The following is an 18486-nucleotide window of genomic DNA, read 5'->3' as shown; positions in this document are numbered from 1 at the left end:
GCTACCTTGAGGTCCTTGGGAGTATACATGCCATCCACACAAAGATGCCAGTATGGGGTACAGCAGCAACAGTATTGCCTGCAGCATTGCTTTGCGCAACCTTTTCCCCCTGAAGCAACAGGACTATTCTAGAAAGAGAGAGATCCCACAAGAGGAAGCAGTCTGGCTCGGACTTTGGACAGTCCACATGTCTTCCCCAGGGACAGGCCAAGCATCCATTTTAACTCCTTTGTCTGGAGCAATGGTCCAGTCATCACCCTGTCCCTTGTGTTTTCCCCTGCCCCCCGTCCCTTTGGGGTCAGCCTGCCCTGCTTTTACAGTGCTTGGGACTTATTACCTCAAACAGGTGGGACCTAGACATTGGCAGATTGTGCTATGTAATCCAGTTGCTCTCCACACCTCTTTCCTGACCCCTCTCATGAGACACTGCTCATCAAGCAGGTCTGCTCTCTGTTGAAGTTGGGAGCGGTGGAGGAATTTCCCCCGAAACACTGGAGCCACGGCTTTTACTCTGGGTATCTCCTGATACTGAAATCCAAGGGCAGGATGAGACCCATTCTCAACCTTTCTGGCCTCAACAAATTCATCAAGTACATGAGATTCCACATGGTCACTATAGGCTATCCTCCCGCACCGTCTCAAAATGACTGGTTCGCGGCTCTTGACCTTCAGGATACTTATTTTCATGTGATTCTACTGAGTCACAGGAAGTTCTTGCATTTTGCAATAGGCGAACGCCACTTTCAGTATATGATTTGCTGTTCGGCCTCTTTTCTGCCCCCTGAGTCTTCACCAAATGCATGGCAATGGTCATGGCATATCTCAAGAGGAAGGGAATCCACATCTTTCTGATTGGTTGCTGAAGGATGGCTCCAAAGAGGAGGGTCTCGCTCATGTCAACACCACATTGCGTTTGCTCAACCGTCTGTGACTCATTTTAAACTCCGCAAAGTCAACCTTGGCTCCCACTCAAAAAATTGAATTCAGTGGGCCCTGTTATAGTCCATGAGATTGAGGGCATGCCTGCTGACCAACCGCTTCCAGGCAATTTAACAGCTCTGCCTCAGCCATCAACAACAGTCTGTGCACGTCTGAGGCTGTTGTCCAAGCAGACACGTGGCACACAGATGGTCCAATTTGCCAGGTTGCACCTTTGCCCTCTTCAGATGTGGCTGAGGACAGCTTACTGCCCTCTCCAGCATTCTTTGGACAGGTTTGTTCACCTTCCTTCACTAGTCCTGGATTCCTTGCACTAGTGGGAGTCCCCACATAATGTTGCCAAGGAGTCCCTTTCACTCAGCTCTCTCCAACCAAGTCAGTGATTACCAGTGCTTCCCTTCTGGGTTTGGGACTCATTGAGAGCGCAGGGCCTAAGTCCATATCAACATGTTGGAACCTTGGGCCATCCACAGTGCATGTTGTGCCTTCTGGGACTACATCATACGCTCAGTGGTTCGCATACTCACAACGCAATGTACCATGTGAACAAGCAAGGGATAACATTCCATGTTACTGTGTCTGGAGGCAGCCAACTTGTGTCAATGTTTTGCATCAAAGACGACATCACTCAGGTAGCAATCCATTTGCCAGGGATGTAAAATCATCTTGCAGACCATCTCAGCCACGAGTGGTCCTTGAAGTGTTCTCTGGGTCATCTTTGCAACGTGGGGCATCCCTGTCATCAAGCTGTTTGTGACGGGTGGGGGGGGAGAACAAAGTGTCACCTGTTCTGCTCCCGGAGGGGCCTCAGTCCAGGCTCCCTCTCCAACAGCTTCGACTGCAGCTGGCAGTGGGCTCTTTTGTATGCCTTTCCTCCTATTCCAATCATTCCACAGGTCATCCTCAAGCTCAAGGCGGATCGGGCCGTAGGTCATTTTCATTGCTCAAGCTTGGCCGAGACAGTACTGGTTCTCAGACCTCCTTGTTCTATCAGTTCAGCCTCCCATACTGCTTCCTCTCCATCCCAGTCTCCTCACTCAGGACCATGACTGCACCCTCCATCCTGCAATTAGTTCCCTGCACCTTATGGCATGTATGCTACATGGTTGAATGAAGAGGAGGAGCAGTGCTTGGTGGCTGTCTGACAAGTCCTCCTCAACAGTAGGAAGTGCTTCACTAGGACAGCCTGCTTAGCGAAGTCGAATTGGTTCTTGGTGTTGTCTTTGACCTGTGGGATCCAACTGACAGGGCTCCCATCCAGGACATCTTGGAGTACCTGCTATATCTTCGGAAATCAGGCCTTGTGCTCAGTTCACTGAGAGTGCATTTGACAATATCTGTGTTCCACCCCCTGACTCAAGGGAAGTCATTTTTTACCAATGCTATGCTGACAAGATTTCTGAAGGGGCTTCTCCCCTCACATCCTCCAGTCTAAGAATCAGTTCCCTTGTGGGATATAAACACAGTCCAGGCCCTTTATTCAGTTCCTCCTGTCTCAGAAAACCGTGTTCCTGATTGCCATCACTTTGGAAAGAAGAGTGTGAGAGTTGCAGGCCCTTATGGCTGCGCTGCCTTATACTCAGTTCCCCAAGGACAAGGTAATGTTGTGACCACACCCAAAATTTTTATCCAAGGCAGTCTCTCAGTTGCATCTGAATCAAGCAATGTATTTACCTGAGATGCACTCTTCCCCAGAAGAACAACGCCTTCATACTCTGGATGTCAGATGATATCTAGCCTTTTACCTAGACAGGACCAAATCATTTTGTGTTTCTCCTTGCTTGTTTGTGGCAGATGCAAACCACATGAAGAGGCAAGTAATCTCTGCACAGACCACCTCTAGATGGATACCATCCTGTATCAAGGCTGCATATGAGATAGCTGTGGCTACGCCTCCTCAGAGCACACGGGGCTCACTCCACAAGAGCACAAGTGACATCGATACCGTTCCTCAGTGACATTTTCATAATGGACACTTGCTGAGCAGCCACGTGGTCATCCATGCACATGTTTAGGGACCATTATGCTATTTCTGCATCTTCCAGGGTGATGCAGGTGTAGGGATTGCAGGACTGTCCTTCTAATTGAAGTAAACTCCAAACCCCTCTGGATTGGGGTACTGCTTGCAACTCACCTAATTGGAATACATGCCTGCATCTATTCAAAGAAAAAGAAAGTTACTTACAGTAACTGTGGTTCTTCAAAATGTGATGCAGATGTGTACTCCATGACCCACCCTCCAACCCATCTGCGTTGGAGTCTCCTCTCAGGCTTTTGGTGTGAAGGAACTGGGGGGGATCAGAGTGGCACCACCTCATATAGCCAGGGGAAGGGGCTACAGTCATGTGGCGCAAGCATCACCCTCAAAGAGTACGGCTAGGCAAAAGTCTGACTCCGCGCACTGGCACAAACACACCTAAGTGGAATACACGTCTGCATCCCATCTCGAAGAATCACAGTTACAGTAAGTAACCCATTTTTTACTAGTGTTTTACTTTGTGTGAGTTTGAGAACTATTCACTCACTAGGAAAAACAAAATTATATTTGTAGAGTTCATGGAGCTCCTGGGTTTAGAACTAAGGACAGAGTTGTAAAACCTTATTGGCATCCTGTCTGTGGTGCATATAAACTTGAACAGCAAACTGAGTAGCAGTTTTTAACTTTGTAAAAATGTATATGTGTGGGCGTAGCACCTGAAGAGTGGCTAGAATCCTGTTTGTTACAATTGTTCCAAGAAAACACTATAAAAATTATATTTTTTTTAAAATGCGTGTTTGTATGTTGCCTGCAGTGTGGTTAGGGCATAAGCTTTCAATAAACAGTTTAAGTTACTGGTTAGCCTGGAAGGTCATAATATTATTTGAGAAACCCATATACACCACAGCAAAACTCTGCTAACAAAGTATTCTTAACAATGTGTGTGAGTTTTGATTTTGTTTTTTAATATTCTGGATTCTTTTGTGGAGTAAATAGGGCCTATGTCACTCTTGCTAGTGAACTCTTCTCCCTGATTCAAGAGGGCCTTTCTTGGAAGATAAGCTTATTCAATGGGAGTAAGTTCCCTGCAGACCCAGCATGTATATCTGGCAGAAGCCTCTCTTTTGATAAAATAACAGATTAAGCATACTTGGTTTCCTTTTTTCAAAAATCATTATCTTAATTTCATCTGAGTAACAATATTTTACTACCTGTAGGGCCTTCTCCACATAAATGTTAGTATGTCTTAATTCTGCTCAGTGGCATTTTCTGACATCACTAGAAGACATATTGTACTATGTGGCTTAGAATTGGAGGTGAACATTTCACATCTCAGCATTTATAACATGGTTGTCAGATGCTGGTGAGCGTTTCTCTTGGGGAAATGGGGGAAGGGAGCTCAGGGTCTACTGCTGTGCATTTCTGCATTTTCCAGAAGCTGAATCTTGATTAGGCCTACTCTTCTGTCCACTGAACCTGTTTAACTTTCTGTAAATTGTTTTCTTACTGTACAATTGACAAATACATTTGTCATTAGTTCCCTTGCCCTGAAGAGTTCAATACTGTTATATATGCAGAAACGGATCTTTCCAAATAGAAATAGTACAGGTGAATCTTCTCTGGAAGCTGCATGACACTTCCAAGGGGTTAAGGACATTTTGGACTGCGCAGAGGGTTAAAAACAAACTGGAGAATCTTTCACTATGACCATAAATATGAATCAGTGGACCACATCCCTTGTGCTGAGAGACCTTTGTAACAGAAATTCTTATCTACAAAAAAGAAACTGCCTAATTTATGCATGATCTCTGGTGTTTGATTCACCAGTGGGTATGAAGATGACTCTTGCATCCTGTTGCCTTTTGACAAGCATTATATATCAAATAGAAAGGAAACTGATTAAGTGTAGAGCAGAATGATATGAAATTAAATTCTGAACCATTTTCTGTTTTTCATAATAAAATGATTACTGAAAGAATTCCAATTGAAGACTGTTGAAAGCTGGCTGCAGTTTATGATATAATGGATAAAATCTGCATCCTTGGCCTTCCAACAACCTTTACACCAGCAGATGGTGGGCGTAAAGATGTCATTCATCATTTATTTACAATGGGCTTTATTTATTCTAGTGTCAACAGCTGCCCCAGGGAGCGGGTTATTGAATTCAAATGTGAAGCTCTGGGTTATTTGCTTCCTTTCAAATTTGTCTTCAGAGCTTAGTTGCTAGGAGTCCATTCTGTGTTCTAATAATGATTCATGTATTGTGAAGCCATTCAGTAAATTGGGTTGTCAGGGATTGCCAAAAAAGGTTTAGAGGTCTTGTTCCTGATCTTTCTTTCTTTCTCTTTCTCTCTCTCTCTCCCCCCTCCTTTTTTTTATTTTATTAATGACATTCTGCTGTAGTCATCTTCTTATATGTGACTTTTCATTCCAGAACTAGTGAGGTTTTGTTCCTCAAGTTCTTTCCCCCCGCTCCCTCCAAAAAACCCTCAATGTAATTAATAAGTTGGTAGCTTTTGTCACAGATGGTAATTTAATAAATGAAATAATTGTACTTTGTTTTCCTACAGGCAGGGCAAGAGTCCTTCCGTTCCATCACAAGGTCATACTACAGAGGGGCAGCAGGGGCTTTACTAGTATATGACATTACAAGGTGAGAAACTTAATGAAGGACATCAGAAATATTTTAGAATGTACAATTAGATTTTTGTCTGTAGAACTGTTATAGATACATTTTAGGTGTGAGTGAGTAAAATAAACTGAAATACAAGCCATGTGAAAACTGTAGTAAATGGTGTATTAACGTCACCTGGTTTAAATGTTCAAAAGCTAAGAAATGCGAAGTGAAGGTTGAACCTTACCTCTGTACCATATGGTCTTTAATTTCATGATTTACTTTTTTTCCTCAATTATAATACGTATGCACCTGGGATCCTAGGTGGGCTTGTACTTGGGTTGCTAACCTTTGTTGCCACCTGTGTTGTCACAACTTTACTCCTATTTTTAGTGAGCTAGCACAATCAAAACTAGCTCAGGTATACCTTCATGTGTTGCAATCATGTCTCCTATGCAGTATAGATATGCAGTAACTCCTCATTAAAAGTCATTCCGGTTAACACTGTTACGTTGCTGATCAGTTAGGGAACATGCTTGTTTAAAGTTGTGCAATGCTCCCTTCTAACGTTGTTTGGCAGCCGCCTGCTTTGTCCACTGCTTACAGGAAGAGCAGCTTGTTGCAGCTAGCTGGTGGGGGCTTGTAACCAGGGTGGACCGGCAGCCCCCCCCCATCAATCAGCTCCCCTAAGTTCCCTGTGCTGCAGCCGCCCAGCAGGCTATTGCTGGCAGTTCAGCTGTCCCTCCTCCCACTGCCATGTGCTGCTCCTGCCCTCTGCCTTGGAGCTACTCCCAGAGACTCCTGCTTGCTGGGAAGGGGGGAGGGGCTAATGTCAGGGTGTCCCCCTGATCCTGCACCCCACTTACCCCTTCTTCATATAGGGCAGGGAGGGGACACGGACGGAGAGAGACAGAGAGCGCTTGGGGCAGCAGCTGCTGTCTTAACTTCCTGATCCACTTAAAAAGACAATGCACTTAAGAGTGGGTCAGCTTACTTAAAGGGGCAATGTGCATCTCTCTCTCACACACACACACACACACACACACACACACACACACAAGGTCTATCTGCTATGCTGTCTCCCCTCCCTCGTGTTCATGCTGCCTTATGTGAGAGGCTACATTAACAACGTGTTAACCCTTGAGGGTTTAGCTGAGTGCTAGTTCATCATTTACCAGCAAGGCATTCCCTGGGAAATATCCCTCCCTCTTCCACCCTCTAACTTCACCACCTCAACCAAGCTTCACAATCATCATAGCTGTGAACAGTATTAAATTGTTTGTTTAAAACGTATACTGTGTGTATATCTATATAATGTATAGTTTTTTGTCTGGTGGAAAAAAATTTCTGTGGAACCTAACCCCCCATATTTACATTAATACTTATGGGGAAATTGGATTCGCTTAACATCGTTTTGCTTAAAGTCGCATTTTTCAGGAACATAACCGCAACATTAAGCGAGGCATTACTGTATCCTTAGAAGCCCTGCAGGATGTATGATCAAATAATTTCCAATTATGGAATTTACATATGCTATTTGCTCATTTATTGCAAACCAATGGAGCTTCCAAGTTACGGAGAGTAAAGTGCTTGTCAGTAGCTTTTCTTTTGCCCATTTTTTTTTTTTTTTTAAAACCCCCAGGAAACTAGGACTGTCAATCACAGTTAATGCAAGTGATTAACTCAAAACAAATTAACTAGATTTAAAAAAAGTCATGATTAATCACAGTTTTAATCACACTGTTAATAGAATACCAATTTAAATTTATTATAAATATTTTTGGATGTTTTACTACATTTTTCAAATATATTGATTTTGATTACAACATAGAATACAAAGTGTACAGTGCTTACTTTATATTATTTTTTATTACAAATATTTGCATTGTAAAAAAGATAAACAAAAGAAATAGTATATTTAATTCACATCATACAAGTGCTGTAGTGCAATCTCTTTATCGTGAAAGTGCAATTTTCAAATGTAGAATTATTTTTTTACATAACTGCACTCAAAAACAAAACATAAAATGTTAGAGCCTTCAAGTCCACTCAGTCCTACTTATTGTTCAGCCAATCGATAAGACAAACAAGTCTGTTTATATTTATGGAAGATAATGCTGCCCACTTCTTATTTACAAAGTCACCTGAAAGTGAGAACAGGCATTCACATGGCACTGTTGTAACTGGCATTGCAAGGTATTTATGTACCAGATATGCTAAACATTCGTATGCCCCTTCATGCTTCCACTTTTAGACGCAAAAGTTTTATATTGTTTTGTTTGAGAGTGCAGTTGTATAAAATAATAATAATTCCACATTTGTAAGATGCACTTTAACAATAGAGATTGCACTACAGTACTTGTATGAGGTGAACTGAAAAATACTATTTATTTTATCTTTTTACAGTGCAAATATTTGTAATAAAAAATAATATAAAGTGAGCCCTGTTCACTTGTATTCTGTGTTGTAATTATCAATATATTTGAAAATGTAGAAAAATATCCAAAAATATTTAATAAATAGTAATTGGTGTTCTGTTGTTTAACAGTATGATTAAGGCTTTGATTAATTGTGATTTTTTTTTTTTAATAATATGACAGCCCTATAGGAAATTCCATACAAGATCTTTTAAAAGTTGTTACAGCTGCATGGGTTAGCACTAAGAAAATACCAGAGTTCGTGCTGAAAGCAGAACTTTACCATTGCTCTCTGTATGTGTCCATTATAAAGTCAGCCTATACACCTCCCAGTTGCAGTGTAGATATACCTGAAGACACATCGGAGGCTTCTGAAGTGCTTACATCATTATTAGCCCCTGCTCCTGCCTTGAAAACTGTGTAGGTGGACATGAGGTTCTGAATTCAGGATTAAAGCATTAGTGTTTTCAAAGTGTGCAGCAGACCTCCCTTTGCACCTTACAACCTTTGCAGAATCCTTGCTGTGGTTCATGCATGTTTTCATTACACTTTTTCACTACATATCGAACTTACTCACATTTACAAGCTAATAGTTGAAAAGTGCGGTATGTAATTTTTTTCAAGGGCCATAACTACTTAGTTAAAACAAATTTCATCACGAGTAGCAGCTTTGTCAATAAGGGCTATTTCCATGCTAAGTTTTGTCTTTTGCAGCCTCAATTGTACAGCTGTTCAAAAAGAGTTGTAAGTTTTTTTTGTGATTTTTTTGCTTATAATGGAACAAGCATCTTTGTGCAAAAACTGTTTTTGGTGGGGGTGGGGTTAGTACAAGGAGAGTGAAGACTATATGTAAATTGTTTTCATTTTTCTTAAAAGAAAAAAACTTTTTTACTTAAACTTCCTAAAAAATACATTCTTTTAGGCAGAGACTGAACCTGGAAATCTTGACTGTAGCAGTTGCTGTTGTATCCACTGCATTAGTGTGTTGTGGTGTTTTTGTTTTTAAAGTTTGAATTATTTAGATCATTTAGAAGAATTCTTTACAATGTGTGGGGCCTTTTATTGATTACTCTTCATGAAAGTTAGTCATGAAATCTACAGTTAGGATGCTTTGAGCAATATGTTTGAACTTGCTGATTTTTAGGTGAAGACAACCACCATTTTGTTCTTGCTTCCCTGTTTACTACTAATTGTCTGCCTGTTCCTTTTCCCCCGGGGGAATTCTAGCTGTTGTCAGCAGACACGTTTCAGAACTCAGTGAGTTCACTGCTTGAGTCATGAGGTGGAGCTTTTGAGGCAGCACGTCTTCTAACTGACACTCTGAACCCTGAACCTTGCATGCTGACTCTCTCTGCCAATAATGAAACAACAAAAACCTTTGAACGCTGAACTTGAGGTGTCTTTGAACTTGATGAGCTTTCCTTTCCATCACCCACCTCCTTCACCCATCCCTTTACCCCCGGCTCCTTTAAGCTGATAACATTCTAGCTATCAGAAAGAAGGAAAGATGCGGTTAAAACCTCCCATACTCCATATGGCCAAGAAAAGGGAAAGGGAGGTATGGCAAATAGTGGATCTTGCAGCAAAATGGAGCAGCAGCCTGTGGCATAGCTCAAACTGGAAATCTTCATTAAAACTACATAAATGAATAACAAAATTAATACATGTATATTAGTTCAACAAACGTTCATTTTCTGCATTCTTTTCAATGCATTTCATGCTATTATAAAAGTTTTGGTTTTGTTTTTTTCCCCCCCCAGAATGCCGGAGTGTACTTGCCACAGAATATGGGTGAAATCTTGGCTCCATTGAAGTCAGTGGAAACTTTGCCATTGACTTCATCGGGGCCAGGATTTCACCCTTTATGTCTTGTGTCTTAGAGTATATTGAACTTTGATTATGCTTACAGTATATTGGCTTTCTTAATGTAAGAAATCTTATCATTGAAGTAAATTACTAAAGAAAAATCTGTGGGTGATAGCATTTGGGCAAATACTTTTCTTTCTTGAAGCATCGCTCTTAATTTTCATTCTTGTTCAAACTCAGGAGAGATACTTTCAATCACTTGACTACCTGGTTAGAAGATGCTCGCCAGCATTCCAATTCCAACATGGTCATTATGCTTATTGGAAATAAAAGGTAAAAATAATCCTTTATGAAATAGAAGCTAATGAGTATGCAGGTAATAAAGCTCTATGACCTGCTTGTTTAGGTAATAGTTCTCCTCTGATATTTGTGATTCTTTGTAATCAACGTGCTAATTTTAGATAATTTTTAATCTTTAATGAACATAAAGATTTTTTCAGTGGACAAAAGAACGCTTTTCTAAATAGCCTGGATGTAATAACTTCATATATGGATGAGCTATATGCACTCCTGCTCTGGCTAGATCATTCAGAAGTAATTTTAATTTAAAAAGACAAAGTCCAGTAATTTGTTTAGGTTTAGTTTTTGATGCTGTTTATTAATTTTCTGAGCTTATTTGCATTTTTCTGTTTCTAATACTATTTGAAATGTAAATTTTTGCATGTGTATGCCAGAGTGGTTACAGTTTTTCCCTAAATTTGACAAAAATATGTGCCTTTTCCTGAAAGAATGGTGAGGAGGGGGAGAAAAAGCATTTTTATATATAAAACTCATACTATGCAATTCACTTCATAAGCACATTTATTCTGCAAAAATTAAAAAGACACGCACACTGTCCAAAATGGAAAATGTGTTCAGTAAGTGAAACCGAGTCTGAAAATCTCTACCATTCTTTTGTCAATAAAGTAGATCTGGTTACACTTTTAAAAAACATGCACGTCTCTATAAGCTAGTTGGAAAAATAAAAATGTTTGCAACAAACTGATACAGTAACTGATTATCTAGACCTGTTTTTCTTGTGTCTGGCCTTAGATGCGATATCCTACTTTCATTTTCAACACCTAGCCTATTGATTTTCAGCCAAAGCAATTCAAATGTGCTAAAAATGCTCTCTTGATTCTGAAATGATTGAACAGGAACGTAGATCTTTAGAAAAATGATAATTATTAAATCATCACGCATCTTGAGTTTTCTATCATTTTGATTCAGCGAACTGTGACAACATATTAGCAAACAGATTTTTTGGTAAAAATCTGGAACTTCAATTTCAAATACTAAAGGAGAAGATAGAAGTTCAGGATTTAAGTGATCTGTTAGCTATATTACAGCTCCCTTTTCCTGGTCTGAGATCAACCTATCTCCATGCCTGAGCAATTCTACAAAGGTGTCAGTTGTAATGGTGATTTGTGTAATGTGGATACCTGTCCACTCAATTGAACTGACTACAAGCTCATTTCACAATCTGGCTGCTTCATCTAATATTTTTCTATGAAATCTTATTTCCATGTAAAATTAACTTTTAATGTTCTCTGAAGTCAAGTAATTGTGAAAGCTGCCTAAAAGTTTTATATTGCATATAATTTGGAAAAAGGACTGTATGGCTAATTGACAATTTTCCATTAGCCAGTGAAATGGATTGAGTAGTCAAACTGGCAAAAGCTAACTTTTCTGAATGAAATGTACAAACTACATCTATTTTACTTAAATGAGTGGTCACACATTCTTCTGGTCATGTGAGCTAAAATATAGCAGAGGAGGAAATAGCATATCTTGTGGCAAATTAGATCTGCATTGCGTGTATGTGAGATATAGATACCACATCAGTTTGCATAATATAACTTCTCTTTGTCCAGCCATGTTAGAAGAAAGACAAGCGATGATAAATGTGGCAGGCTACAATTTCGTTCATTTAATTTCTGGGAGTACCTGGCAATAAATTGTACAGTGCAGGTCCATCCTCACTTTCTTAATAATTTCCACGTAATCCCCAACCCTGTCCCAGCCATCCCATTGCTGCGACCCTGCTTCCGTCACCTCATATAAGATGAAATGGAGGTTATAAAAGATCAGCTCCCTGCTGTTCAAGTCATTAGGAGCCCCAAAACCCCCTTTCTCAGGTCCCGTAAGGGATGCTTTCTTTCAAATCCTTTCTCCAGTCCATTTTATCCTAGAACCATATCCCTTGCATACCAAAGATCTGCACTAAACATCTGCCATGAGTTTTATGTACTGTGTTGCAATTTTACACCATAAATCCCCTGCTCTACCTCATTGGGTCCCAGACCTGCTGGTGGGGAAGGCAAAGGAAAACATCCTGTCCCAGCCAGTCTGGCAGTGAGGAAAAAATTCATTCCCAACCCCCAAAGAAAAGGGTGACTATTGTAATCCCCACAGCGGGTCAGGAGAAAAACACCTGATCCTTTTGCATAGTTGTGGATGGGGTACTACAAGCTCAATCCTGGTAAAAAGTGCTTCTCTGGAGCTGCTTGTGGTATAAATAAACCCCATATACACTCATCTCGTCAGCAGGAAAACCAGTGACCCAGCACTGACCTGGCCCCAGCTGCTTCCTGCCCATCCATGTAAACTTTCCTCCTCCTTCCCACCCATTGTAGGGGGAATCCCTTAAAGGGGCAGCATCCCTTTTCCACCGACCAGCAAGATAAAGACCTCTTGCATGAAGGCTACCGTGAGCACGTTTTCCCAAACTGCTAGGGGACTCATCTGATTTTGTTTTTCTGCTGCTAAGATATACTGCATATTTTGAATATATTCTTTTGCAGTTATGCTAATATGTTTTCTATAACACATAACTGAGAGTGTGATGATCCATTAGTCTGCGTGCCATAATCATTAATATCACACTTAGAACTCCTATTGCTTAAACATAATCTGTTAATGTACAGATATCTCATAACTTTGTAAAGTAACAATGTAGTGAGATTTTTTTTTAAATGCCTTTAAAAAGCTACAATCCTAAAGCAAAAGGAGCAGTAATCTTCAAGAAACAACCTTTCTAATTTTTCTTTAGATTTCACTAGGCTTTAAAGGAAAAAATACACCCAGCTTAAATGTATATACTACAAGAGTGGTTTTATTTCTTGAATTCTGGTAATGGGGAAGATTACTTAAATTATGTAAGTATCCCTAACACCATAATCCAAGATACTGCTTAAGTTTATGTTTCATTGTAAATGTTTGATAAAGTATATGCAAATAATATAGTTAGAATAAGACTGTACAGTACAAACTGCATTGTTATATCTGCACAGTAACAAAGCATCAAAACAATACAGGTCCCATCAAAAGAAGAAATAATGGCAAACCATTATAGCTGTACTATTCTGACAAGACCATATACTTTTAAATCACTGGAATGGGTGGGTAGGGATAGGGTTGCAACCTGGGGTCCCAGAAGATATAGATTAGACTTTACTTCCAAAAAAAAGTTGAGAAATAGTGGGTTTGAGAAATAATTCACCCCTTGGCTTACTCCAGTTTTAAACTGGTGCAACTGCATTTAAATTAATGGAGGGGTTGTACTAGTTTAAAACTGGCATAACACTGTTGTGGGTTAATCTTATATTATAGTGGCTGAGACTTAATATCCAGCATTTCTTTTCTTTACCCCTCTCTCCTCCCCAGTCCTCAGGTTTTAGGAAGTGTGCCTTTACTTTAGTCTTTCAAAAAAGGGAATAAGTAGACTTTTGGGGAGTAACTCTGACGTCTCCTCTAGGAAGATTAATTGGAAACAAAGAAGCCTTAACTCATTGAGTTAAGAAGACAAAGTACAGGAGAATTTTCAGTTTTTATAATTATTTTTATAATGATGCACACACGCAAACACGGGTGCGTGTGGGTGGGTATGTAATATCAAGGCAGCAACCTTTTCTATCAGATATTTGCATGAATATTTGAAATGGTTACTTAAATTTAGAACTTTGTTCTGCATATGTGTTTTAACACCTTAATTGAAAGGACATTTTAAAATATCCTACAAATTCTAGACCACTTTTGAAACTTGCAGATCTCAACTGACAGACAGACACTGCATGCACATATTTGCTCAAGCCTCAGTCATTATCAGGGCAGGTATTCCAGGACTTCCAGAACAAACATCCTGCTAACTTGCCCCAAACTTTGAGTCAAATGTTTAATATGAAATTAAGTTTTAATATGAAATTAAGTTTTTTTAATAAGTCATATTCATTATATAGTATCTCTTAGTATCTTTATAAATGCAGCTGTAGTCTTAGTACATGTACTTAGCCAAAGTATACAGTCAAAATTATTATATTCACACAAGACAGTCAAAATACCAGATACCTGTTTTGTGATGCAAAATATAAGTGCAGTGGGCGGGATTAAAAAGTAAATATGTAAATAAAATATTATATAGATACTTTACTCTTGTATGCATTGTGTTCATCAGAATTGTCATTATAAAGTCAATACGGCACTAATGTTATCCGTGACTGACCACTACAAGATCTTATCTTTTTAAATGGGTGTTCAGTTTACAGTTAGCTATTTTACTTGGAACACTGTTTGCAAACATATTTTACATGCACAGTTAAGGTACAACTTTTTAAAAGTGTAATCCCTCCTGTCCAAAATGAAGGTAAGCAGCCTAGACACGAAATAAATATATCACTCTGCACAGTAACAAAATCTGAGTTCTTAAGAATGAAATAGCCACAGCTATTAAAATTACCTTATGTAACTCACAAGATGTGATGTCATTTTTTTAGTTGTCCAATCCGAGTACGCTATTTCCTAACCTATAATAATACATTTTCACCTTGACTTCTTAGGAAGTAGAAAACGAGTAGTTTTGTGTATGTCACTCAAGTTCACCTGTCTGTTGTAAAGGAGTGTTTATGGGTATGCAACTTCAAGACCAAAAATTAGGTTTTGTAAGAAACAAGGTTTAATGCAACGTAGAATCATTTAGAAATGTTTCTCTTTATGATTTGTAATAAGTTTTTTGTCTGAATATAAGCTTTCTTTTGTTGCATTTCAATCCCCACATGCGAATGTTGTGTTACTGCATGTGAACCCCAGAAAATGAAGCTGACTGGTCTCTCTTTATTTCACAAAAAGTCTATTTATATAAATACATGCTTTTTACCAGTTTAAATTTCTGGAGGGTGGATCAATTGATGCTACATTTCAGAGGAGAGATACTTGCCTCTAACAATAGTTACCTGAAGTTAGCGTCTATGCATGCATGCTCCCCTATATTTTCCTTCTGGAAGCTGGTTCATTAAGGTTCATGCTATGTCTGGGTCAAAAATAACTTCACTTCAAACAGATGTGGTATGACTATCCCTTATGGTTCTACTGCTGCATATCTGACATGAGGTAAAGATTCTAACTAATAGATGTGAATAGTTCCCTGGATGGGAAGCACATGAAAGCCATGTGAGGTATGTCTCTAAGGAAACTGCTTTTGGAGTCTTTTTACTTGTACAGGTAAGTAACTCTGTCTCTTGTTTGGTCATCTTAGTGACTTAGAATCTAGAAGAGAAGTGAAAAAAGAAGAAGGTGAAGCATTTGCACGAGAGCATGGACTTATTTTTATGGAGACATCTGCCAAAACTGCTTCTAATGTCGAGGAGGTAACTGCACTTAAAATTGTTCTTGATAACATTTAATTAAAACAGTTAGTTTTAAGCTTTTAATCTTTTAACATGCTTTCCCGCTGCTTTATACTGAAAGTTTTTTTAATCTCATTTTACTCCCCCTTTTAGAAATAAGACTTGAACCTTACTCTTCATTTTTCTATTTTGTTTTTTTTAAATATTCTGAAACGATATTCAGTAAAATGTAGTGGACACATCAGACTGAGTAGATTGCTGTGTTTAACTTCCCTGCTATACTACCTTTCTACAATAATTTACAGATATTTATCAGTTTAAGAAAGCTAAGATGTACATTTACAGCATTTCAAATATAGTGTCAAAATACTGTGCCTCTTCCTTGAGTTTTTGTTAGCAAAAATCATGGGTCACCCGATGAAATTAATAGGCAGAAGGTTTAATACAAAGCAGAGGAAGTACTTTTTCCACACAACTCACAGCTAGTCTTTGGAACTCATTGCCATGGGATGTAGTGATGGCCAAGATTATAATTGGGTTCAAAAAAGAACTGGATAAGTTCATGGAGGATAGATCCATCAATGGGTATTAGCCAAGATGGTCAGGAATGACCCTAAACCTCTGATTATCAGAATCTGGGAGTGGAAGCTAGGAATGGATCACTCTATACTTGTCCTGATCAGTATGCTCCTCCTGAAGCTCTGATATAGGCCATTGTTGCAGACAGGATACTGGACAAGATGGACTGTGCTCAGACTCTTCTGTTCTAGTATGTATTTGACTGTTTAGTCTGATTTTGGTACTTTTCATATTGTGTTCACTTTTGATAGTGGATTTGTTGCCCATTAGCTGTCTGATATCAAAAGGAAAAACAAGGTAAAATTACTTCTCGTAGAGGGAAGCTGGAAATAGAACCCACAGCCTTCTTACTCCCAGTTGAGGCGTAGGGCTTTCATGTGCTGCAATCATAAGTAGTACAGTCCTGTCTAGGGAAGTTGAATACAAGCTTCCTAAACTACGTAAGATATAAATTCTCTCTGCCTGCTGGAGGGATCCATACCTTGTATGAGTCAAGCTCACATCTAGAGTCACTAAACAGGATCCTACTTATATTTTCCCAGATTGGTCAATGTTTCCTATGGTCTAAGGCACATGTATTCACCAAAATAAAGTTTAAATTTACGGAAACTTTCACAATGGTGCAAATTCAATGCCTGTGAAATTTCAGGTGAATTTGGTTTCACAGTGGCAAAATTGGGGTGGAAGGGTGAGGGTGAGGGTTAAATCAGGTTTATAAGTGAAGACTTGCTTCAGCTTTAACCAAGCCGGCATGTCTTCATAATATGCAGATATAGAAGATGTGCATCCCAAGATAAACAAATTTTGTAATGTATTTACCTCACCAGTGGCAAGAATTTTTGAAAATGGGGAGGCCCTAGAAGAATGTGGGGGAAGCAGTGTCACACTGATATTCTTCTCCACCCCCACATAATCCCTCAAAAGAATTTTGGGGTAGTGAGCCTGATGATAATCATCCAGGAAATCCGTTTTCAGTTGCTAGTAACATAATGGAAGAAATATTGAGATCAGTAAGGCTCTAGCGGATAATGGTACCATGAACAATAAATAGCATGCATTCATAAAATAGACATCATCTCACTTTTTTAAACAGAATTAGGCTATTAATGCTCCCTAGTGAATTCAGTAGGGCTTTCGATTAATCGCAGTTAACTCACGTGATTAACTCAAAAAAATTGTGATTAATCGCAGTTTTAATCGTACTGTTAATAGAATACCAATTGAAATTTATTAAAGATTTTGGATGTTTTTCTACATTTTGACATATATTGTATTCTGTGTTGTAACTGAAATCAAAGTATATACAACTTTTTATTACAAATATTTGCACTGTAAAAATGCTAAACAAAAGAAATTGTATTTTTCAATTCACCTCATACAAGTACCATAATGCAATCTTTGTCGTGAAAGTGCAACTAACAAATGTAGATTTTTTTTGTGTGTGTGTTAAATAACTGCACTCAAAACCAAAACAATGTAAAACTTCAGAGCCTACAAGTCCACTCAGTCCTACTTCTTAGTCAGCCAATCGCTAAGACAAACAACAAGTTTGTTTACATTTTCAGGAGATAATGCTGCCCTCTTCTTATTTACAATGTCACCAAGAAAGTCAGAACAGGCATTTGCATGGCACTTTTGTAGCCGGCATTGCAAGGTATTTACGTGCCAGATATGCTAAACATTTGTATGCCCCTTCATGCTTCAGCCACCATTCCAGAGGACATGCTTCCATGCTGATGATGCTCGTTAAAAAAGTGTTAATTAAATTAACTGTACACCTTGTATTCTGTGTGGTAATTGAAATCAATATATTTGAAAATGTAGAAAACATCCAAAAATATTTAAATAAATGGTATTTTGTTATTGTCTGTCAGTGCGATTAATCGCGATTAATGTTTTTAATCGCTTGACACCCCTAGAATTTAGTAAATGGTCTCAAAAATCGTACCAGAAATATTTTCATTGTGACTTGCATGTGAGCAAGAATACATAGAATGAAAACTATCTGAAGGGCAAATTATTATAGTTGTTAGCTGTAATGTATCAAATTGAGAGGAGGAATCTAGTGGGGTATCAGAGTTGGGCCCAATCTTTATTGATGGACTCAATCAACCCCTGGGGGGAGGGACTGCACAAGAAACTCAGTGAGCTCCCAATTATCCTTCTGTGGGTCAAAAATGGAGAAGGAGAGGTGCCAAGGAGTGAGCACACCCTTCCCTCATTCCATTCCCTTACCACAACCACATCTGGTAGATTATGGTTCCTTCCACTTATAGATACTCTAGAAGAGTGAGTATCTCCATCTCTCTATCTTAATGTTTTGCAGTGTTGCACCTCACTATAGCATCTGAATGCCTTCCACATAAATAGATTGGCAATAGCAAAGTCTCTAGAGGACTTTGTGGACTCCTTTGCAGATGTCCTTCTGAGTTCTGAAATTTCTGTGTGGGCCAGGATGTCTGTCTTCTGGGGTCAGGAGGAACAGGGTTATAA

At 39.1% G+C, this 18486-nt stretch overlaps 1 protein-coding gene across 1 annotated transcript in view; it reads left to right on the top strand.

Moving 5' to 3' along the window:
- RAB2A (RAB2A, member RAS oncogene family) overlaps nt 1-18486 on the top strand; it is a 90978-nt gene that overhangs the window by 43375 nt on the left and 29117 nt on the right. The window contains exons 4-6 of the mRNA XM_054017827.1: nt 5488-5570; nt 9995-10087; nt 15324-15435. Coding sequence (XP_053873802.1) covers nt 5488-5570; nt 9995-10087; nt 15324-15435 — 288 coding nt within the window. The remainder of the gene's footprint in view (nt 1-5487; nt 5571-9994; nt 10088-15323; nt 15436-18486) is intronic.

This window comes from Malaclemys terrapin, chromosome 2 (genome assembly GCF_027887155.1).
Source record: "Malaclemys terrapin pileata isolate rMalTer1 chromosome 2, rMalTer1.hap1, whole genome shotgun sequence".
NCBI classification, from domain to species: domain Eukaryota; kingdom Metazoa; phylum Chordata; order Testudines; family Emydidae; genus Malaclemys; species Malaclemys terrapin.
This window is presented reverse-complemented; position numbering and strand designations above follow the sequence as displayed.